Source organism: Nannospalax galili, unplaced genomic scaffold, assembly GCF_000622305.1.
Source record: "Nannospalax galili isolate Female #2095 unplaced genomic scaffold, S.galili_v1.0 scaffold1144, whole genome shotgun sequence".
Lineage (NCBI taxonomy): Eukaryota > Metazoa > Chordata > Mammalia > Rodentia > Spalacidae > Nannospalax > Nannospalax galili.
The window spans coordinates 568,266-591,995 of NW_008351634.1; the positions used below are offsets into that span (position 1 = coordinate 568,266).

Here is a 23,730-nt window from a genome sequence, read left to right on the forward strand (position 1 = left end):
TAGCTATAAACCTCACTCCAAGGACTGCTTTCAACATGTCCCAGAGGTTTTGTTGTATTCTATTGTCCTTTTCATTTAGTTCCAGGAATACTTTTATTTCTTTCTTAATTTCTCCTTTGATCCATTCATCATTCAGTTGTGTGTTGTTTAATCTTCATGTGTTCATGTAATTACTGGGGTTTCTTCCAGTTTTGATTTTAAGCTTTATTGCACTGTGGTCTAACAGAATGCATGGAATTATTTCAATCTTTTTGTATTTGTTGAGGCTTGTTTTGTGCCCCAGGATGTGATCGATTTTGGAGAAAGTTCCATGGGGTGCTGAATAGAAAGTATAATCTTTGGTGCTTGGGTAGAATATTCAGTAAAAGTCTGTTAGGCTCATTTGATGTATGGTATTTTTCATTCAGGTGTCTCTCTGTTAATTCTCTGTCCTATTGATCCATCTAATGGAAACAGTGGGGTATTGAAGTCCCCTACTATTAATGAGATGGGATTAATCTAGGCCTTAAAGTCCTGTAGTACTGTTTTTAGGAAGTTGGGTGCACCAGAGTTTGGTGAATATATGTTTATGATTTTAGTATCTTCTTGGTCTGTTGTTCCTTTAATCAGAATGCAGTGGCCCTCTTTATCTCTTCTGATTAGTTTTACTTTGAAGTCTATTTTGTCAGATATTAGAATTGCAGCTCCTGCTTTTTACTTACTACCATTTGCTTGGAACATTTTTTCCATCCTTTCACCTTAAGGTAGTTCCTATCATTGAAAGGGAAATGGGTTTCTTGCAGACAACAAAAAGATGGGGTTTGTTTCTTAATCCATTCAACTCGTCTTTGTCTTTTGACTGGGGAGTTCAGTCCATTGATATTTAAAGTTATTAATGAAAGATGTGTGTTGATTCCTGTTGTTTTGACTTATGTTTGCATTCCTGGTGTAGCTGTGTGTTTCCACAGTTATACCTTTATTAAATTTATTTTTGTTACCCTTGGGTGTAGCTGTTCCTTTCTTCAGGTCTTTGTATTGCTTCAGGAACTCTCTGAAGGGCTGGTTTTGTCAACATGCATTCTTTCAGCCTATTTATGTCATGGAAGATTTTTTTCTTTCCCCTTTGACTATAATAGACATTTTGGCTGTGTAAAGTAATCTGGGTTGGCATCCGTGGTCATTTAGAACTGGGAATACTTTGGTCCAGGCTCTTCTGGCTTTCATAGTTTGCGCTGAAAAGTCAGCTGTAATCCTAATGGGTTTTCCTTTATATGTGATTTGTTGTTTTTCTTTTGCAGCTTTCAGTATTTTCTCTTTGTTCCGAATATTTAGTGTTTTTACTATGATGTGCCGTGGAAATTTTCTTTTCTGGTCCTGTCTATTTGGTGTTCTATGTGCTTCTTCTATTTGTGTGGGCATGTCTTTCTTTAATTTTGGAAAATTTTCTTCTACCATCCTGTTGAAGATCTGGTCCATGCCATTATCCTGAGATTCTTCTCCTTCCTGTATGCCTATGATGCATAAGTTTGGTCTTTTTATGGTGTCACACAATTCCTGCATATTCAATTCTTGTGTTTTCTTAAATTTTTCATAATCTTTGCTTGAGTGGACTAATTCATCCACTTTGTCTTCCAGTCTTGATATTCTGTTTTCCATTTCATTCATCTTATTGGTGAGGCTTTCTCCTGTCATTTCTTTTCTTTTATAAAAAAATATTTTATGTATTATTTTTATTTTATGTGTATGAGTGTATTGCCTACATGTATGTGAGTGTATCCATGTCATGCAGTGCCGCAGAGGTCAGAAGAATGCTTCTGAGTCCCCTGGAGCTGGAGTTAAGGATGGTTCGTAGGTGCCATGTGGGTGCTGGGAATTGAACCTGGGTGCTCAGCAAGAGCATTCAGTGCTCTTACTGCTGAGCCATCACTCCAGCCCTCTCCTGTCATTTTTAATTGGCTTATTGAGTGTTTCACTTCCTTCTTCATTTCAGCCTGAGTATTCTTCAATATTTCTAACTCTTCTCTGAATTTATGCAGAAGTTTGTCCTTATCTTCTTTCAGTTCTTTGATTTCTTTGTGTGTTCTTTAAATTCACTGCATTCTTTTATCATGTTTATAATTGTTCTTTTGAATTCCAAGTCCTGTGTTATCTCTACAGGCTTCTCATTTTACTCCTCTACAACAGGACTGTTGGTACTTGGTGGGGATATAGTGTTTGGGTTTTTCATGTTATTATTTTTTCGCTGTGACTTTCACATATGGATTTCTTTTGTAGTTTCTGATTCTTCTGTGAGACTTAAGCCTTCCTTTGTTGAGTTTAAGTGTGCTTCTTTTTGTAAAGTTATGTGCCTTTGTGGTTTACTTGTTGGGCATGAAAAGTTGTTTGGTCTAGGCTTCAGGTTCTCTCCTTTGATTTTATATTGGAGGGGCCAGATGTCTTTCATCCTGCTGCTCAGGAGTTTCCGCAGACTCCCAAGTCAGATGAGGATCAGATGCTCTCAGGCTTTTTCTTAAGGTCTGTATCCCTCCAGGAAAGATGCTGGCCTCAGGAAGTATGGAACTCAGGCATTCAAAGGAAGGTGGGGGAGGGATCAGGCCCCGAGGGCTCCCGGGGACTAGAGGGAGGAATTGGGTTCATATGGGTGCAGAGGGTCAGGAAGCAGTGGGGAGTCTGGGCCAAAAGGGCAGTCCAGAGGTCTGGGGTAGCAAGAGAAGAAATGGGCCAGTGCCCATGCTAGGAGGAGAGACTGCATGGGGGAGCTGGGAGGGTGAACAGGCTGGGGGAGTCACGGTGCAGTGGGTGTGGATGAACTTACCCAGGTAAGAAGCTGGCCCCAGGAAACTGGTGGCTGTGCCACTCAAAAATGCAAAGGTGAGGGAAGGAACACGGCCTGAGAGCTCCTGGGGACTAGAGGGAGGAATTGGGTTGGTCTGGGTGCAAAGGATCAGGAAGCAGTGGGGAGCCTAGTCCAAGAGAGTTCTGGGGTGCCAAGAAAAGAAATGGGCCAGTGCCCACCCTAGGAGGAGGGACAGGGTGGGGAAGCTGGGAGGGTGAATGAGGTTCGGACCATTGTTCTATTTTTTAAATATTTTATTATTTTAATACTCTGCCATGTATGCAAGTGCACCTATGTCATGCAATACCACAGAGGTCAGAAGAGGGCTTTGGATTCCCGAGGAACTGGAGTTAAGGACGGTTCATGGCTTCCATGTGGGTGCTGGGAATTGAGCTTGTGTCATCTGCAAGAGCAGTCAGTGCTCTTAACCACTGAGCCATCTCTCCAATCCCTCCCTTTATGCTATTTATAATCAGATCTTTATGAGTCAAATCTCAGCTCATGGCTGATTATTGAGTTTCTGGGGAAAGAACAAAGTCCTTCCGGGCTCAGCTGCAGCATCGCCATGCAGCCGCAGCAGGCATCGTTAGTCCGTTTCTGCTTTAAGTCACCTAAAATAGCCTAGGCACCTTTGGTCTTGCTGCTTCTTTAAAAGAAGCTGATGAACGGTTGGTCAACACTCTCAGAATGTTTCTCTTTCCACTCAGGTCGAATTCCCTTAATTCATGAATCACTGTATTTTCAGAACTTGAGGTGAGATTTGAGATTGGGGGTAGCTCTTGGGAACCAGAGAAGGGAGCCTGCACAGTGTTAGCATTGGAACCACCATCCTCAAGGTAACCTGGCCTGTAACTGGTGTCAGTCATAGCCGGCAACCTAAATGCAAGTGTCTGGGTTTTGGTGTGCAGGTGTGGGTGTGGTGTATGTTCATATGGATGTGGGCATGCATGCATATGGATGTGTTTGAAAACCAAGGTACCAAGGTTTTTGCTAGGTGCCCTCTTCCATCTTTTCTCCCTTATTTTTGAGACAGAGTCTCTCACTGAACTGGGAACTCATGGTATGCTGGTTGGCCAGTAACTTCCAAGGATCCACCTGTCTCTTCCTCCCTAGCATTTAGATTACAGACTAGTGCCACTGTGCCTGGCTTTTACTTGGGTGCTGAGGATCCAAACCCAGGTCCTTAGGCTTTCACAGCAAGTCCTTTACCAACTGAGCCATCACTCCAGCCCCTGAATACAAGTGTCTTATAGATCTCAGCCATTGGTTTGAGATAAGGGAAGACAAAACCCTTCACTTACACTAGGTTCTCATCTTTCATGTATAAAATAAACATGCTGGACAAAGTACCCTCTGTAATTCAGGGGTTGCGGGGGTGAGGGGGTGAGATTAGTACTGGGAATCAAACCCAGGCTCTCACTGTGCTAGGCAAATGCACTAATACTGAGCTGTTGTCTCCAAGCCCCCCCCCATTTTTCTGGTTCTAATATGTATGTGCTTCTATAGATATGTGATACTACATGCCAAGGATTCTGACTGCCATGGGTGTCTGTCTTCACTCAGATAGGAAGAAACTGGATTAAGCTGATGGACATTGCTCATTTCTGTCCTCCTCAGTGGCCTGAGTAATCTGGATTGATCTTTCCTCAGAGCTCCAGAGTTCCCAGCCCTTTAATCTTCACTCTTCCCTGTGTAGAGTCCCTGTGGTAGAGCTTTGCTTTTGTTTCTCTCTTAGTATCACATTTTAGCCCAACTGGAAGCATTGCATCATTGTCCTTCTCTTCATAGTCGGTGCTGATGGCTTGTGTAGGGCAGACAGTAGGCAGGTGATCCAAGCAAGAATTTTCATTTCCCTCCTTTCTCAGCAGTTACTTGGTGATACCAGCGAGCATTTCACACGATGTGTTGCAAACAGACTTTGCATGTTAGGGAGACAGAGAACCGTAATGAGGAGACTTCGAAGGAAATTTTGTTGTTGTTTTTGCTATTTTTTTCCCCGTTATTTTTGACAAGATGTAGACAGGGACTAAAAGCTCGTTAGTAGAATGTGGGCAAAGTAAATCCAGCCCTGCATGTATAATCACACCAAATCACTCTTTGTTGGTAGAATGTGCTGTGGATCAAAGCCAGGGCCTCGTGCGTACTGGGCCAGCACTCTCAGTGTCATGCCTGCATGCATGTAAGTGTACCCATGTCATGCAGTGCCCACAGAGGTCAGAAGAGGGCCTCAGAGTCCCTGGAACTGTAGTTATGGATGGTTGTTGGTGCTGGGATTCGAATCCAGGTCTTTTGCAAGAGCAAGCAGTGATTTTAACTGCTGAGCCTTCTCTCCAGCCTCTCCTAAGTCATTCTTAACACAATGTTTTTAAAGGTGTAGTAGCTCAACAGTTAAAGTGTTTCCTGTACAAGCAGGAGGACCAAAGTTAAATCCCCAGAACCCAAATTAAAGGCAGTTACAGGGCTAGAGAGCTGGCTCAGAAATCAAGAGCGCTTACTACTCTTCCAGATGACCCAAGTTTGACTCCCAGCACCCATACGACAACTAACAACCATCCTTAACTCCAGTTCCAGGAGATCCAACACCCTCTTCTGGCCTCTGTAGGCATTGTGTACATGTGGTAGATTTACGTATATGCAGGCAAAACTCTCAGACACATAGAGATGAATAAATCTTTAAAAATGAGCCAAGTGTAGTGTCATGTGCTTGTAATCTTAGCACTAGGGAGGCAGAAAGAGGCAGATTTCTGGGATTCACTGACCAGCAAGTCTAGGTGAACTGGCAAGTTCCAAGTAAAAGTGAGACATTCTGTCTTAAAACCAAACTAAACAGAACACCAAGGTTGATGGTGTTCTGAGGGATCATCTTTGCCCCCTCCCCCACAGGCTTACATGTGTACCCTCTCACACACAGGCTCACATGTGTACCCTGCACACACACATAGGCTCACATGTGTACTCTGCACACACACAGGCTCACATGTGTACCCTGCACACACAGGCTCACATATGTACTCTGCACACACACAGGCTCCCATGTGTACTCTGCACACACAGGCTCACATGTGCACCCTCTCACACCCAGGCTCACATGTGTACCCTCTCACACACAGGCTCACATGTGCACCCTCTCACACCCAGGCTCACATGTGTACCCTCTCACACACAGGCTCACATGTGCACCCTCTCACACCCAGGCTCACATGTGTACCCTCTCACACACAGGCTCACATGTGCACCCTCTCACACCCAGGCTCACATGTGTACCCTCTCACACACAGGCTCACATGTGCACCCTCTCACACCCAGGCTCACATGTGTACCCTCTCACACACAGGCTCACATGTGCACCCTCTCACACCCAGGCTCACATGTGTACCCTCTCACACACAGGCTCACATGTGCACCCTCTCACACCCAGGCTCACATGTGTACCCTCTCACACACAGGCTCACATGTGCACCCTCTCACACCCAGGCTCACATGTGTACCCTCTCACACACAGGCTCACATGTGCACCCTCTCACACCCAGGCTCACATGTGTACCCTCTCACACACAGGCTCACATGTGCACCCTCTCACACCCAGGCTCACATGTGTACCCTCTCACACACAGGCTCACATGTGCACCCTCTCACACCCAGGCTCACATGTGTACCCTCTCACACACAGGCTCACATGTGCACCCTCTCACACCCAGGCTCACATGTGTACCCTCTCACACACAGGCTCACATGTGCACCCTCTCACACCCAGGCTCACATGTGTACCCTCTCACACACAGGCTCACATGTGCACCCTCTCACACCCAGGCTCACATGTGTACCCTCTCACACACAGGCTCACATGTGCACCCTCTCACACCCAGGCTCACATGTGTACCCTCTCACACACAGGCTCACATGTGCACCCTCTCACACCCAGGCTCACATGTGTACCCTCTCACACACAGGCTCACATGTGCACCCTCTCACACCCAGGCTCACATGTGTACCCTCTCACACACAGGCTCACATGTGCACCCTCTCACACCCAGGCTCACATGTGTACCCTCTCACACACAGGCTCACATGTGCACCCTCTCACACCCAGGCTCACATGTGTACCCTCTCACACACAGGCTCACATGTGCACCCTCTCACACCCAGGCTCACATGTGTACCCTCTCACACACAGGCTCACATGTGCACCCTCTCACACCCAGGCTCACATGTGTACCCTCTCACACACAGGCTCACATGTGCACCCTCTCACACCCAGGCTCACATGTGTACCCTCTCACACACAGGCTCACATGTGCACCCTCTCACACCCAGGCTCACATGTGTACCCTCTCACACACAGGCTCACATGTGTACCCTCTCACACACAAATAATAAAGGATTTTGCATCCTTTTGGAATTTCTTAGGAACTTGTCCAAATATGACATTAAAGTGAAGTTCATAGTTTCTGAACTAGTGTCATTTTGTCATGGTAGAATGGAGAGAAACATTCTATAAATTATTCTTTTTTCCCTCTTGGTAATGGTTAAAAGGCAGAACACTAGAATGACTGTAAAAGTTTTCTTTATTTTGAAGTGTCAGCTCCTTGTCAGATTAAAAAAGAACAGATTAGTTTAAGAACAAAATACCCACCATGTCAATCACAAACCAGATGGGGTGGGAGGCCACATACTGTGTCAACCTGATAAGGATCATGTAGCAGTGATTTGTTCCTGCATCGCCCTAAAATTCCTTACTCAGATATTTGACTTCTTCCAATCCACTGAATTCCAAGTTGCTCCCACATTGAAAACCCCCAATTTTCTACTCCCTTTCCATTCCTTAGACTCATCCTTCCACCCATCAGCCACATTCTGGTTCAAATGGTAATTACAAGTCAACATGGTCCATCCATGAGGACTTTTCATGCCTGTGGTCAACTTCAAGAGGCTAGTAGGAAAGTCAGAGTGAGCTGCTCTTTGGAAATACAGTTTTAGTAAATTGCAGCTCTTAGTCAAGGGTAAGGAAGAGCAAAGGAATCTATTCCAAGAGGTGGAATTTGGGGTTGTCCCAAGAACCTTCCATTTCTGTGAGACTTCAAAGAAACAGAAGGCACATGGGCGAGAAATGATCCTGTTTCAGGTGGTTGTTTGGTCTTGGTTTGGATTTGGATTTGAGGGTGGTGTTTGTTTTTTTGTCTTGAGACAAATGTCTAATTATGGCACCCAAGTTGTCCTCAGTCTCATCATCCTCCCGTCTCAAGCCTTCCAAATGCTGGGATTACAGGCTTGTATAATACATCTGTATTTTGTTTGTCCACAATCTAAATTATAATACTCTAAACAGATGAAGCAATGTATGGTAAAGTCATCACAGAGGGTTCCCTCATTATGTGCTTTTAAAAAAATCCTTCTGTCAAAAATTCTCCTACCAGGAAACAGACCTAAGAACATCCAACATCCTTTCCTTGTGATGAAATTCTCTCGAAGGCAAAATCTCTCCCGAAATGTATGTCTGAAGTTCTAATAACACAAATGCTAAGATTTAATTCCCCTTGGGCTCTAGAACTTTTATTTATCATCCCTGAACAGGTCACCATTATCCTCCCCACTGCTTAAAAGACATCTTCTCTGGGTATGTAGCTCAATTGGTAGAATGCTTGCCTGGCATAAAGAAAGCCCTGGGTTTGATCCCTAGCATGATATAAACCTGATTTGTAGTAGCAGTACATGTCTGTCATGAGAGGTGGAGGCAGGAGAATCAGAATTTCAGGGTCATCTTTGTCTGCACTGCAAGTTTGAGACCAGCCTAGGATACATAAGATACTGTCTCAAAGGTTCTAAAAGACCAGAAGATCATCTGTAATCTAAGAGCCTAGCCTGGACTCACATATTTCATGATATTCCTTATGAAGAGAAATCACACACAGCTCTTCCATTGTCCCCAAATTCTTTTTGCTAAAACACCACTCCAGGACAAAATAGCAGACACCTTAAAGACAAGTAATGGAAGCATGGACAGATAATGAAATCTCTAAGCTATAATGATACACAGTTCAACTATAAATTTACTCTTTGATTCAATCCAAGTACTGAGAACACAGAGTTGGGTTTTGTTTGTTTGAGACAGGGTTTCCTGTAGTTTAAGATGACCTCCTACTTGCTATATAGCTGAGGATGACCTTGAACTTCTGATCCTCTTGCTTCTACCTCCAAAATTCTGAGATTACAGGCATGTGTCACCATAGTTTTATTTAGAGTCAATGAAGTAATTTCAGACTTTTATTCAGACTGAGGTTGGGGCATCTAAAACACTTCTCCCTCCTCACTCGAGGATCTTGTCTATCTTGATCTTACAATCTTCCTTGGAAAGGCAACTCTGAAAGCTGGTGTCCGGTTACTTCTGTGGCTTGTGTTTGAGCTCAGTGCTCAGAAGAGGAGGAACAGCCTTGTGCCATGGGACGGGAACTAGGGGCTGCCTCATTGCCCCACGCAGCCAGGGGAGGCACTCAGCAACTACTAATTAAATGACACAGGCAATGCTCTTCAGACCCTTTTGGTTCTGGGCCATTGACTTTCATCTCCTGACATCTAGAGCTTTCTCCCTTGATTGTGTCATTGTCTTTCACCCACTGAGGCAATCGACTTTGAAGTGCTGAGAGGAGAGGTGCAGGACAAACATCCACAGAGGGGAAACACATCCCCTCTGACTTGAACTTGAACTTGGTAACAGACTGACGGCTTTTTGATGTCCTTCACTTCCCCAGTAGAAATTGCTCTTGGGTGCATCCTGAAAGGCCTCGGAAAGAGGAAAATTCCTTTTCTTCTCTGTAAGACTGACCGTCGTGCCCCACTCACAGGATAGCTGCTTCCTCCGTCTTCCACTTGGATGACCTTCTTCTTGTCTCTGCTTCAGGAAGTAAAATCAGCAATTAAATTGTTTTAAAAACAAGATGAAAGGGTCTGAAACTGCTTTTTTCCCCCCTCTTTCCCTAAATTTCTGGAGCCCTGCCCTTACCAGGAATACTTGCCCTGAATTAATATAAAATACCTTGGTTTATAGAAGTCACTTCCCTCTAAGTGGAATTTTCCATATGAGGCTTGGTGATGTCTCACAATAACAAATCCAGCCCTGTTAAATTCTAGACCTACTGGGACTGGAGAGATGGCTGAGTGGTTAGAAGCACTTTCTGCTCTTGCAGAGGACCCAGATTCGACTCTCAGCACCCACATGGAAGCTGACAACCACCTGTAACTCCAGTTCCAGGGGATCTGACACCCTTTTCTGACCTCCACAGGCATTGTACGACACAGGTGCACCTACATACATGCAGGCAATGCACTCATACACATAAAATAAAAATGATAAATAAAATTAAAAAAATATCTAGAGCTACTGTTTTCTAAAGAGCTGGGGTAAGTTTGGACATGTAGAGAGCTCTGTCGGTGGAGAACTCTGCTTGTGGGATATGCTGCTGAGGCTGTGTGTCTCACATGGATATGAACCTTAATTTACTGTTGTAAACTAAATAGGTTTCCATCAGGAACAGCAAGGAAAGCTGAATTAATAGCACCCAGATTTGACTAAGGAGGAGGGTCTGAGCTACTACATAACAAAATACTTTCTCCTGTTAGCCTTAAGCCTAGTAATTCTGAAATCCCTTTGAGAAAGGGTTCTTAGAAAGAAGAATGACCCAACTGACATACATATCCGTATGTAGAGAATCAGGACCAATTCTGTCTCTTTGATTCCCCCAATTCCTGCCATAGGAATGATGCCCCACATGTGTGGTAACTAGGGTGAATTTCATTTAACCAAGCAGAATGTGCTTATCCCTGAATATACAAGGGCAGAACATGTCTCTGTTCCAAGAATCATGAAATCTAGATGTGATGTGTAATCTCACAGCAGGGAGGGAAATTGTGAGGCACAGTGAACGACATGTGGCTGGAGTGTTAGAGAATTTGGGTGAGTGGTCTGAAGGAACCACATGTCATGTGCTCTGTATGTCACCCAGATAGAGCTACTCCCACCTCAGCTCTCTATGTCTAAAAGGCTGACTTTAACTAAGCCTAAGGGACAGTCATAAGATTAAACCTGATGCCTATGCTACATAGGTCATTTTCAACACCTCCAAGGAAATGTGTCTCTCTCTATAGTCCTCCTCATGGGAGACATTTGTCTGTCAAGGCTGTGCCAGAATGGACCCTTTCCTGCTCTTCCTGGTGACTGATGGCCTCCCCCACAAGCCAGGAATCTTTACCTCTGTTCTTTGTCAGTAGCTCCACTTAGGGGTAGTGGAAAGTCATCTTCTGCTACATGTGAATTCTGCTGCATGCTGTTAGAAGAGAATCTTTATCTCCTTGACAAGAAAGTTCCACAGCATCTCCAGGCAGATGGAACTATGATAGTATGGCTTAAAGAGCATTATTTCTCCAGATGGACTGTGCTCTGTACCTCATTGGCTAGAAATTCATTTGTCTTCTCAAAGTTTGTCAATAAGATGTGTGTGTGTATGTGTGTGTGTGTGTGTGTGTGTGTGTCCAAGCTGGCATAGAATTCACTATGTAGCCCAGCCTGATCTCAGACTCAAAGCAAGCCTCATCTTTTCTTAGTTTCCTGAATGCTGGGATTATAGGCATGAGCCACTCCCCTGGCTTATTACATTATATTTCACACCCCTCTGTATACTTCCAAATGCAATTAAGAACCTCACCAGAAGGCAAATGATTTATCCCCTTCAAATTTGTTAGAAATTACTTATATTTTGCTATCAGTCTCACCCAAATAAGACACAACACCAAAAAGAGCCAGGAGAGTTCAGCACAGATGCATATATTTCCACCCACACTTGTTATCCCAGGATTTACTTATTAATAATTTCAAACTTTCTCCTAACATCTATGCTGTCACTGCAAACCAGAAATCTTTCCTAACCATATGCTTAATATTATCATGTAGGCAGAATTTCATAATGTAAAAATGATTGTAGCAAGTATAGCACATGGCTTCAAGAATCTGATCCTTTCAGGCTGAAGAGGTAGCTCAGCTGATAAAGTGTTTGCCTTGAGAGCATGAGGACCTGAGTTCAAGCATCAGAACTGTTATTGTTATTGTTGTTTTAGATATGATGACACACTTGTCATCCCAGCACTAGGGGAACCAAAATAGGCAGATGCCTGGGGCTCACTATCCAGCCATCTTAGCCCGTTTAGTGAATTCCAGGCCAATGAGAGAACTTGTCTCAAAAAACAGTAAGGTGGGGACTGGAGAAATGGCTCCGCAGTTTAGAGCACTGACTACTCTTGTAGAAGACCCAGGTTCAGTTCCCAGCACCCACATGGCAGCTAACAACACCTGTAACTCCAGTTCCAGGGGATTTAGAGCCCTCTTCTGGCCTCCATGTGCATTGCATGACACATGTGCACTTACATACGTGCAGGCAAAACACTCATGCACATTTTTTTAAAGGTGTATGGAATGCCTGAGGAATGACAGCCAAGGGTGTCCTCTGGTCTCCACATGCATGTGCACACATCTGCACCTGCACATGGTAGACTAGGAAAAAGAGTACTGTTCTTCTACTAATGAGTCCTCCCTCTCAAACTCGAGGACAGACAGTGCGTGAGTCCATCCTTGGAGAGACGCCTTTCTGCAGCACCGTGACTTCTCATGGTCATGCTGGCACACCTTGGCTGGGGGTATTGGCCCAGTCTTTGCTTGTACATTGTGGAAGCAGCTGTCATAGGTTCTGACAGCTCCCTTCTCTGGGACCCTTCCCTCTGTATCTGTTGCCATTTGGCACCTACTGCGTGACATGAGTTTGTGCTGTCAGTCTGGTGCTGGATCCCAGAGCCTTGCATCATTTGACACCTCATTTGGTGGGTAGCAGGACCAGGTTGGCTGGTTAGCCTGACATCTTACACTGTGAATCCCTGTAATGTGCCAGGGCCTCTACTCAGCAGCTCAGCCCTGCACTTAACATCACTGTGTATGGGGAGGAGGGAGTGGTCAGCGGGTGCTCTGGGTGCCTCCTCTTCCTCTGGTGAACTTCTCATCGGGCCTCGAGAATGGCCCTGGAGTGCCCTTGCAGATGCAGTCTGTGCACCATCTGTGCCAGTGTGACCACTCGGACCAGAAAATCAGCCTCCTAAATCAGAGAGACATTTACTGTGGTAAGTGGCTCCCCGTTGTCACTTTCCATAACAGGAGTCTAAGAAATATGCTCTGGGCGGTGGTGGGGAAGGACCCATTAATGCAGCTGGCTCCCAGCTGTCCGAGGAGCCAGTTACTGGGCAGCCTGCTTCATAGTTCTGCATCACTTTCTGCTACTGTATTGAGGGCAAATGCAGCAAAGATTGATGTGCAAATGCATTTCTTTTGTTCTTGTTTTAAAAAATTCTAATGAAAGACTTTACAGAATCTAGGCGTGAACTGTAATATGAGATTTGGGATGATCTGTGGATTATATTCCTCAGTCTCATGAGTAGACATTCAACAGGAATTAGTATACCTCCCTATTTTTTTCTCTCTCTCTCTGTACATTCATATATGCACAAGTGCATGTATATGGATGGGTGCATGTCCAAGTGTGTGTACCTGCATGTGGAGGCCAGAGAACAACCTTGTCTATCAAACCAAGGCACAGTTCACCTTGGTGTTTTGAGACAGGGTCTCTCACTGACCTGGAACTCACCAAGCAGGCTAGACTGACTGGCCAGCACACCCTAGGGATTCCTCCACTTCTGCCTCCCCAGCACTGGGATTTCATGTGTGATACCATCCCCAGCATTTCGTATGTGGGTTCTGGAGACTGAACTCAGATCCTCATGCTTGCAAGGGAAACATTTTACCAACTGGGCTATCACTGAAGCCTGTACCTTCCCATGCTTGCTCAGGGTGATATTTATCTTCAACAGAATAAGAGGGAGGATTTCCCTGAACTTATAGACTGAAGTAATTCTCAGTTTAACAAACAGCATGGTCCAGTAGAAAGAACCAGAACAAGAGTCAGAGTGACATTGTTTCAAATTCCTAGGCTTCAGTATCTGACTATGTGACGTGAGACAAATTACTTCTTTGAGGCTCAGTTTTTCTTATCTCTCATGTGCAGCTCATGCTAAATGTCATTTGAAATGATTATAGTAGGAAACATCTGTGAACAGCTGGCACAAGTCCTAGCTGACAGCCAGTACTTAAATAGGGTTCGGTCCCATTGAAGCAGAAACTGGTGAAGAGGCCAGTTACTTTGACCAAATGACAACCTCTTGCTGCCTCTGTGTCCTCCCCTATAATAGGGATAATGAATGTCATGGTAATAGTGTCCCTCCAAGGATGTTGGGATGAGTGAATTAATGCATCCAAATTCCTTAGAACACACAAATCCAAGCATAAACGGGCTTTATTAATGACAGTATTTTTATTTTCTCTATTTTTTTTTTCTTGTTACTTTTTGGTTTTTATGTTGATTGTTTTTTGACAGAGTCTCCCTAGTCACTGCCCATCTGGAAATCACGATGTGATCCAGGGTGATTTAAATCTCACAGAGATCCACCTGCCTCTGCTTCCTAAGGGCTGGGATTAAAGGCACACACTGCCATGCCCAGCGTTGTCCTCTATCTTTTTAATTGTTCTGGAACATGTGTGAAAAAGATGTCTCAAAAACATACGTTAAGAGGGAAAGGATTTTGTCAGTTCACTGTCACATATATATTTACCCTGCACAAACACACATGAAAATGCTGTGGGTCATAGACACTGGGTAGGTGTCTGTCTCTGAGCTGAGACCACAAGGCCAGGAACAAGGATGCAGGGGCAGGCATAGGAGAAAATGAGCCCCCCTCCCCCCAGGAATGGCAACTCTTGATGGTTTTAGAAATCAAGTAAGATTAAGTAGCTGTTTCTGTACTTTATGCTGTGCTATAAACCCAGGAAGGCAGATGGCTGGGCTCTTTGTCCTTGCCTCCACAGCACCTCACAAGTCCCAGAGGAGCCAGAGAAGTTGCCCTGAGTCAATTTGAGGGTAACTCTCATGCTCCATACCCCAGTGAGCTATGGTACTTAACACAGCACTGCTGTAAAATATCTACCTATTAAGGATTTGTTAATTGATTGATTGATTATTATCTGTAGTCATACCCCATACACATACCTTCATAATTTCCATAGTTAGAAAACTAATAATTTTTAGTTAGAAAAACTAACAAATCAAATGGGTCCTTATTTATTTATCTTTGGAACCTGAGTCTGAACTTACGCAAACTAAATTTGTGATCTAACACTGATAGTTCAAGGATCCTTAGCCCCCAGCTCAGTTTTCAGACTCATGGGTAGCTCAATATCTTCTGAACAGGGAAAGACAAAAATCAGAACACAAAAAGCCCAATTAAATGTCTCTGATTTCAGACACTTAGATTGTCAGGATTGTGTCTCTTTATCCTTCTACAGCTCCTGAGGTTCTCGCCCAGAAACCCTACAGCAAAGCTGTTGACTGCTGGTCCATCGGCGTGATCGCCTACATCTTGTAAGTACTGCTGCTCACTGTGGCTACCCTTTCCTCTTACTTTATTGTGATAAAATAAGCACATCACAGCTTTTAGCATTTCAGTGGTATGAAATGTGTTGTCTGCATTGCACTGCCACCATCTGTCCCCTAGTAAACAATGGTTCCCTGTGCTCTCATCCCTACTGACCTCCGTTCTCTTTTCTGTCTTTGTGACTCTGACTACTATTAGGACCTCACATAAAAGGGAATCACAAAACATTTTTTATTTTGTGACTGGCTTGTTTATAATGTCCTCAAAGTTCATCCATGTTGTAGCGTATGTCAGAATTTCCTTCCTTTCAGGGCTAATGTTCCACCGTCTGTACCACTCACTCTTAGTTCATTCTCTCATCTATCAATGGACACTTGAGTTGCTGCCTCCTTTTGGCTTGTGACTACTGACTGCCACTACAGCCATCGGTGTATAAACATTCGTTCAAATCTTTGCTTTAAGTTCTTTGGGGCATTTAAGTCTAGAAATTGGAATTGATGGTCTATGTCATTTGATAATTCTGTGTCTAACTTTTGAGGAACCACTAACAGTGTTTGTAGCAATGGTACCATTTTACTGATGCAGTCCCAGCAGCAGTGCACAGCAATGCACCAGTTGCTGTACATTCAGGCCAACACTTACACCTTTAGAAAATATAAATTAGCTGTCCTGGTGGGATGGGTGGAAACTGGGATCCCATTTTATTTTGCTTTTCATTTCTCTAGTAGCTAATAACAGAGAATCTTTTCATGTGCCATCTTGGCTTTGGGGTGGGGTGTTTGGGGGTTTTATATAAACTACTGAAAATACATATTCAAAAGAAATCAAAATTAGGAAAAAAATGAACAGAAATTAAAATAGATGTTTTGAATTTCTCATTTCTCCTTAGAGGCCTCATCTCCATAATCCAGGAAATAGACTTCTAGACTATACTGGCTATACAATTATTTCAGGATCATCAATTTTGTTCTTTATCATTATGTTTTGTGTTGCTTAAGTCTATGTTAAAGCCCTTTTTAATTGCAATTTAATTTTACAGTTGTACTTACAAATGTTTATTATGTGATATGCTTTTATGGTAGCTTTAGGCCAACTAATTCCTGTAATTGCAAAGACATGAATCCCTGCCCCCATTATTCCAGAGTAAGTTCTCTAGTAAACAGAATTTTCCTCCCCCAACCCCCACCAATGTCTAGAAGATACTGAGTGGAGAAACTTCTGAAAGTTTGTGGCATCATTTCTCCTCCTGGAACACTACAAAAGATCCCTCCCCTCCCCTAGATCTGCACCATTATCTAGAAGCAAATGATCTTTCTATAGCAACATGCAGCTGGGCATTCTGTACATCCAGCATAAATTTAGCTGATAGCGCCTGTGGAATCTCACCATTACAGCAGGCGAGTTTTATCCATTGTCATATACATGGCATGTAAGGCTCTTATTTATGGAAATAGGTAAGTGCTAAGACCAAGCTATTATGCTTATGTATGTTGTCACTTTTCAACAAATATGCCAAATATGGTTGTGATTTAAATACAAAATGTTCCCCACAGGCTCATGTGTTAAGCCTAGGGTCCCAGTTGGTAGTGCTGTTTTAGGAGATTCTGAATACTTTAGGAGGTGGGACTTACCTGGGAGATGCAGTTCACTGAGGGCATGTCCTTGAGAGCTTTATCTTGCCCTCCCCGCTGCTTGTCTCCCTCTTTCTGCTTCTATATGAATTGCTCTGTCCCACCACACTGAACCAGAATAGACTAACACCTCTCTGAAACTGTGAAGTAAAGTAAATCCGTCCTCTTTTTAAGTTGTTTCTGTCAGTTATTTTGATCATAAATAAACAAAAGTAATGACTACAACATCTTCTACAGTAGACTCTTCCTTTCTGAAGAGGGAGTGGAACAGGGGCCTTTTGGGGGATCTAATAAAAACTGTGAACCTGGTCCCCTAATAAAATCCACACATATAATTTGACATACTGGTTTAGGAATGGTCCTAAGTAAGCAGACATTGCACATGGGGCCCGTGTTGTTCATCCTGGCTCCATAAATTCTGAACTACAATTCTATTCAGAGGTCCTAACTCTCCTAGCTTGCGTGAAAGGCTTAAGGAAGTAAGTGAGCCATTTCCTGCCAACACTGAAGCTTATAGTGGTAGTCTGAAAGACTCTCCTGGAACTGGAAAACTGCCTTCTGGTTGCTTATTCCTTTATGTCTGAACGTGGGACCATGATTGTAGTCTCTGTTAATGTCTGTGAACTCCCATGAGTATGTAGGTATAATTATTCCCTGATATCTTGACATTGAGGAAGGGTATCAGTACAGTTGTTAGAGGTGCATTTTGATGAGTGTTTCTTAGAATCACTGGGTTAAGGGGCTGGAGAGATGGCTCAGGGGCCGAGACTGCTTGCTGTTCTTGCAGAGAATCAGAGCTGGCTCCCAACACCCACATTGGGTGGCTCACAACCACCTATAACCCCAGTTCCAGGGCATCCAAAGCCACCTTCTGGCCTCTGAGGCACCCCAAAACACATGATCAACATAGACACACATAAACAAAAATAAAATAAATCTCTAGATTACTGGATAAGTGATTAAAACTAAGTAATGATGCCTTAGTCTTCAAGATCCTATATCGATGCCTTAGTCTTCAAGATCCTATATCAAAATACAATACAGTGATATGATTTAAATGACCAATATTAGTTGCTTGTAATTCTGTAGGCTAGAAAGGCCAAGGGGCCAGTATAGTTTCTGATGAGGGTCTCCTTCCTGGCTTGCAGACATCCACCTTCTTGCTGTGTCCTCACAGAGCAGTGAAAGCATACAAGAGCAAACAAACACTGTATCCTTTCTAAATCCATCCAAAGAAAATGGAATCATCTTGCTTGGCAAGTTAAGCAAGTGACAGTGTGGAAGAGAAAAGTCTGGAGTGAAATCACACTTCTGCTACTGAAGAAGAAGGCAGGGAAGGAATTGGCAGTAGGCACTTAGCCATGTCTGCCATGAACTATCACTAGGAAAATATTAGACTCCAGTGTGGTTAGAGATGAGCATTTGAATGCCTCTGCATGCACCTGTGGAGTTTTGAAGAGTTCTGAGATGCAGTATGGCACATGCATCTGGTAGAACTTGGTATATCTAGTGACTTAAAGTTATGCTACACATGCGGTGTTTTCCACTTGATAAGTTGACACTTGGTGGATTCCCTTGGAACCAGTAGCTTTATACCAGAAAACACTCAGGTCAGTTTCTTGACTGTCAGATTCGAAGATGGCAGGCAGGGATTCTCTTTTTTTCTTAGTGTTTTTCAAAGTTCTGATGGGTCCATGTAGTGCATGAATGAACTTTGGACATCCCAATTGTATCCTATGAAGTGCTTAGACCCACCCAAGCTGTGTGTGGTGCACATACCTGTAATCGCAGTACTTTGGAGTCAGAGGCAAGAGGATTGGAAGTTTAGGGTCATGCTGGGCTGCATAGCAAGTTCCAGGCCAGACCCAATTACACGATGAAACCCTGTCTTAAAAAAAAAAAATCTGGTTATAATTTGCTACGTGACACTGCTATGCATGGAAAACACCAACCTTGAATTTAACGTTATGAGTATTTTAACCCACTTATGAGTCCAACTTGTCTGGCCATATGCATCACTAGTACTCTGGTGAGAGGCATCGTGTCTTTGCTATCTTTGTTTTCCTTTGGCACCTAGCACGGTGCCTGAGACAGAGAAAGCAGTGTAGAAATGATGGTTCTGGGTCCTAATAATGAGAAAGTGGAGGCTGGTGGTCTCACATGTTCAGCCAGACATTGGGGTTCATAGAATGAAGCTATCATTGAGGACAGGGAAAGTTCACAGTAAGAAGGACGCACATTCAGGCTCCGCATAGAAGGCTGGAGGAAATTAACATAAAAGCAAGAGGAGAGAGAGGACATCTGAGCAGGGGAGGGAAGCAGGCGCAAGGCAAAGTTTGCTGTGGTACTTGGAGGAATGATGGAGGCTCTCTGTGAAGGTCCTTGGCCTAGGTTGGTAGGGATGGTACAAGATTGGCACCAGGTTGAACCAGCATTAAAAGCAGAGCTCAGGGTTGGGAAAGTGGCTTAGTCAGTATCTGCCATGTAAGTAGCAGGCTTGAGGTTGGATCCCCAGCACCCACATACAGGCCAGGCATGACAAGAAATGTTTGTAATCCCAGTGCTGGGAGGTAGAGGCAGGTGGCTCCCTGAAGCTCACGACCTGGCCAGCCTAACCAGTTGGTGAGCTCCAGGTTCAGTGAGAGGACCCATCTCAAAAAGAAGGTGGTAAGTAATTGAGGAAGAAACCTGAGATTGACCACTGACCTCTACATGCATGTGCATGCATACATGTGCACACATGTGCACATACCCATACAAATACATAAATGGTTATACAATACATATACACACAAATAAGAACTTGTGGGTTTCAAGCTCAGACTCTTGCCATTTCCTGCTGAGCTGCATGTCTAACCTTCCATCCTTATCCATTGTCTGAAGAGTATGCCAGGCTGCAGAGCAGGCTGAGACTAACGGGCAGCCCTACAGGAAAACCAGCTGCCCCAAGAGGGTCACCCCAGCCCTATGGTTTTCTTCTCCATCGGAATGGAAAAGAGGTTAGCCTCTTCTAATATTTAGAACACTGCCCATTATTTCAATTGATAAGCCTATCACTCTGGGATATTAGACTGCAGCCAAAGTGGCCGAGACAGATCATGTAACCAAATCTTCTCTCTGCACACTATGGAAACATTCATTTTGCCAGTGCAGATACATGCTAAACTAGTGCTTTCTCTATGTCTCTGTGCTCATTTCTCAGTTATCCATCATGTAGAAGAAATTGTTTTTCCTATCAAGGCTATTCATTGTTTTTAAACACACTTGGATCATGATCCTTCCAGGAGTCTTGCTTTGGGAATTAGGACTTACACAAAGCACCTTTGTCTGCGAAGCTTAAGCTACTGAGAAAGATAGGATGAAGTGTGCTAGTGTCCAGTGTAGTGGGCTACACCTGGCCAAGAACATAGAGGTTCCAAGGAAATGACTTTCTCTTCTTAATATGCAAGTGAATATCTCAGAGGCCAAATTCTCACAACTTCCAGGAAATTAATGATCGTTTCCCTAAATTATATTGAGATACAAGTACTGCAGAAAAACACAGCAGCTTTCTGCTGAGATGAAAACCGAGGAGGATCCTAGGAAGAGTCCCACTGACAAATGGAAGAAAGCAGGTAGATCAGAGGCATGAGAGCACGCTGCACAGGCTCGGTAGACTTCACCATGACCTCTGACTTGTTCGCTTAGGAGAAACCATAGGCAAAAATACAGCAGTCCCCGGGCTTCCTACACTTTTCACTCTTTAGAACTGGGTCACATAAACATTGCTGTGTCTGTGTGTATAGCTTAATTACCCCTGTAAGAAAGGAGCTAGGAATGCATCTATAGAAAGGTCCATTCCTCAGACAAAACTGATTCTCACCAAATCGGTTCCCATCTTTTGAGCGGTTGACAGCTGCCTCTTTATGGAACATGTATGTTATAGGGAAGGGACAAGAAACCAAGCATCCAGGGCAGAGATTGCATCCCTGGGTGCCTGCCCAAGCCTCTGGTATTGCAATGGTGATTCCTGTGCTCAGTACCAGGAGGGTTAATATGCATAAGAACACTCACCGCCAGTAGGCAGGCGGGGCGCATCATTTCATTCAGGTCACCCTGAACCCATGGTCTGAACTGTGGCTATGGAAATTTAGAAGAAACTAAATTAGTCTAGACCCGGTGGCATAGGCCTTTAATCCCGACTATTTAGGAGGCTGGAGCAGGAAGATTATAAATTTAAAGTCTGCTTGGGCTACAAAGTGAGTTCAAGGCAACTTAGAACCTGTCTGAACATAAAGTAAAAGGACGGCTGAGGCTGTAACTCAGTGCTAGAGCACTCGTCTAGCTTCGGTGAGGCCCTACGTTTAGTCCCTAGTAAGGGAGAGAGGAGGAAAAGAGAAGGGAGAGAAGCATAGGAGGAGACAGTAGGAGGAGACGGGCAGTAAGGGGAGCTCACTGGAGGGGACTGCAGGCAATGTGATGAGGTGTGGAGATGCATCTTGTCCCACCCTGGCCTTGGAGGCACTTGTTGCCTGTTGGAAGCAACAAACAGAATACACATCAATTGCAGTCTAGTCTTGCTGCCAGTCATGAGGTGGGAGGGCAGCATCGCAGTGACTCCTGGGACTTAGCCGGTCTAGGGTGAGGGGATAGCTCTGTCTCCAAATCGGATCTCTAAGACCACATAGATTGATGATAGTTTAGTCCTCAAGATTCATTTTCCTCCCATCTGATAAACCTGGAGCTGTGGTCCCTTCCTGTGAACCTGGAGCACAGATCCCCTCCTATGAACTGGAACTGCAGCCCCCTCCAGTGAGCCAGAGTTCTGATCCCCTTCTGTGAGCTGGAGATGTGGTCCTCACATATGATTCTGGAGTTGGGGTTCCCTCCCATGAACCTAGAGCTGTGGTTCCCTGCTGCTCACACCAGCACATCAGCAAAACACCGATGGAGGTGGGTGGGAGGATTCAGGATGCAACCCCAGGTAACACAGTGCCTGTGAAGCCTTTGCAGCTTCTCGGCTCCTGGCCATGTACTAAAGGCAGGGTTCTAGATGGTCTGCAAAATGCACTGTGAGAGCATAAAGCGATTCCAAGGGGTAGTGGGGTGGGCAGCAAGAGACCGCGAGCCATGGGATGCAGGACCCTACACACATTTTTAAATAGGTTGCTGATTTACACGGATGCCTGACTGCCCAATGTCAGAACTAGAAAGGAGAGAGGGAGACAGACTGGGAGACAGGCAGAGAAAAAGGGAGGGAGGAAAGAAAGGAGCGGGCAGGAGAAGTAACATAAACAAGGAAAGAAGCAAGAATGGAAGGAAGAATCCGGCCAGTCTGGATATGTAACTCTAACCTGGTATTCCTCCAGGGTCGCAGCACCCTTGGTTAACTCCAGCAGTTACTTACCTCTGCTGTGGATGTCTGCACCTCTCGGCGCAGATCTGAGAAGCATTTCTCGTGAGAACTAGTTTTCGTTGGCAGAAGTTTTAATGTGCTTCCTAACTTCAGCACTCCTCTCTCACTCATCTTTGGGTTGTCCCTCAGTTTCACAGTTAGCATGAGTTGTGCTTGGCCAGTCTAGAGGAGGCTCAGAGCTAATGCTCCAGACTTTCTTAAGTTGGTGTCCATGTAGCTCATGCAAGAATAAAAGGTTGACCCCAAATGAATTAAGCTGCTCAGAATGCTCTGTTCTTTCTTCCCTCCTTCCTCTCTCCCAAGCCCAGATGTTCAGTCCCAGCTGTATCTACTCATCAATGGACCAACACATCCGTCTTCCACACACCCGTCTTCTGTCAGCTATCGATTCATCTATATGTCCTTCACTCCATATGCCCATCTGTACATCCATCTATCTACCTTCTACCTTATTTTATGTTATATATGTTATATGTTATTATAACATATATAATTACCTCCATAAAGTTGGTATTAGCTCCATAAAGTTGGTATTGTCCCATTCACAAAATAGACCAAAACCCGGTGAGAATGAATGATTTCCTCAGTGCCGCTCAGTCAGTACTTGTTTTAGAGCAAGAATTTGAATTTCTCCTTTCTTCTTTTTTTAAAAATTTTATTTATTCATTTTATGTGTATGTGTGTATTGCCTGCATGTAGGTAAGTGCACCCATTTTGTGCAATGCCCACGGAGATCAGAAGAGGCTGTCAGATCCCTTGGGACTGGAGTTATGGACAGTTGCTAGCTGCCATGTGGGTGCTGGGATTCGAACCTGGGTCTTCTGCAAGAACAACCAGTGTTCTTAACTGCTGAGCCATCTCTCCAGCCCAGAATTTCCCCTTCCTTCTAACTCTCAAGTTAAGAAGCCATTTGTATTAGTTTTTCTGTCACTCCAATGTGACAAAAAACATGACCTGTTATTATTACTTATAAAGGAGAAAAGTTTATTTTGGTTCATAGGTTTTAAAAATATTATGTTTTCATTTAGTTTTTGAGAACTGCATGCATGTATACAATGTATTCTGGTTGTATCCACAACCCTCCCGTTTCCATTCCTCCCTAGAGATCCCCTAACACATTCATCTCCCAACTTCCTCTTCTTTAAAAAAATAATCCACTAAGTCCAATTAGTGATGCCTGCATAGACATGGGTATGGGGTCTTCCACTGGAACAGGGGCAACCTACCAGTAGCCATACCCCAAAAGAACAACAACCCTCCCTCTGGCAGAAGCCATTAACTGCCAATAGCTACTCAACTGGAAGTGAGATCTTGTGAGCCCATCCATGCTGGAATTTTTACTGGCTTGATCTTGTGCAAGTAACCATAGCTGC

General features: G+C 44.2%; 1 protein-coding gene across 4 annotated transcripts in view; it reads left to right on the top strand.

The window, feature by feature from the left end:
- The window catches only part of Camk1d (calcium/calmodulin dependent protein kinase ID), a 506,581-nt gene that overhangs the window by 448,563 nt on the left and 34,288 nt on the right, over nucleotides 1-23,730 (top strand). For all 4 annotated transcript variants that reach the window (XM_008848529.2, XM_017802046.2, XM_008848530.3 and 1 more), the window contains one exon: nucleotides 15,243-15,318. In XM_008848529.2, coding sequence (XP_008846751.1) covers nucleotides 15,243-15,318 — 76 coding nt within the window. The remainder of the gene's footprint in view (nucleotides 1-15,242; nucleotides 15,319-23,730) is intronic.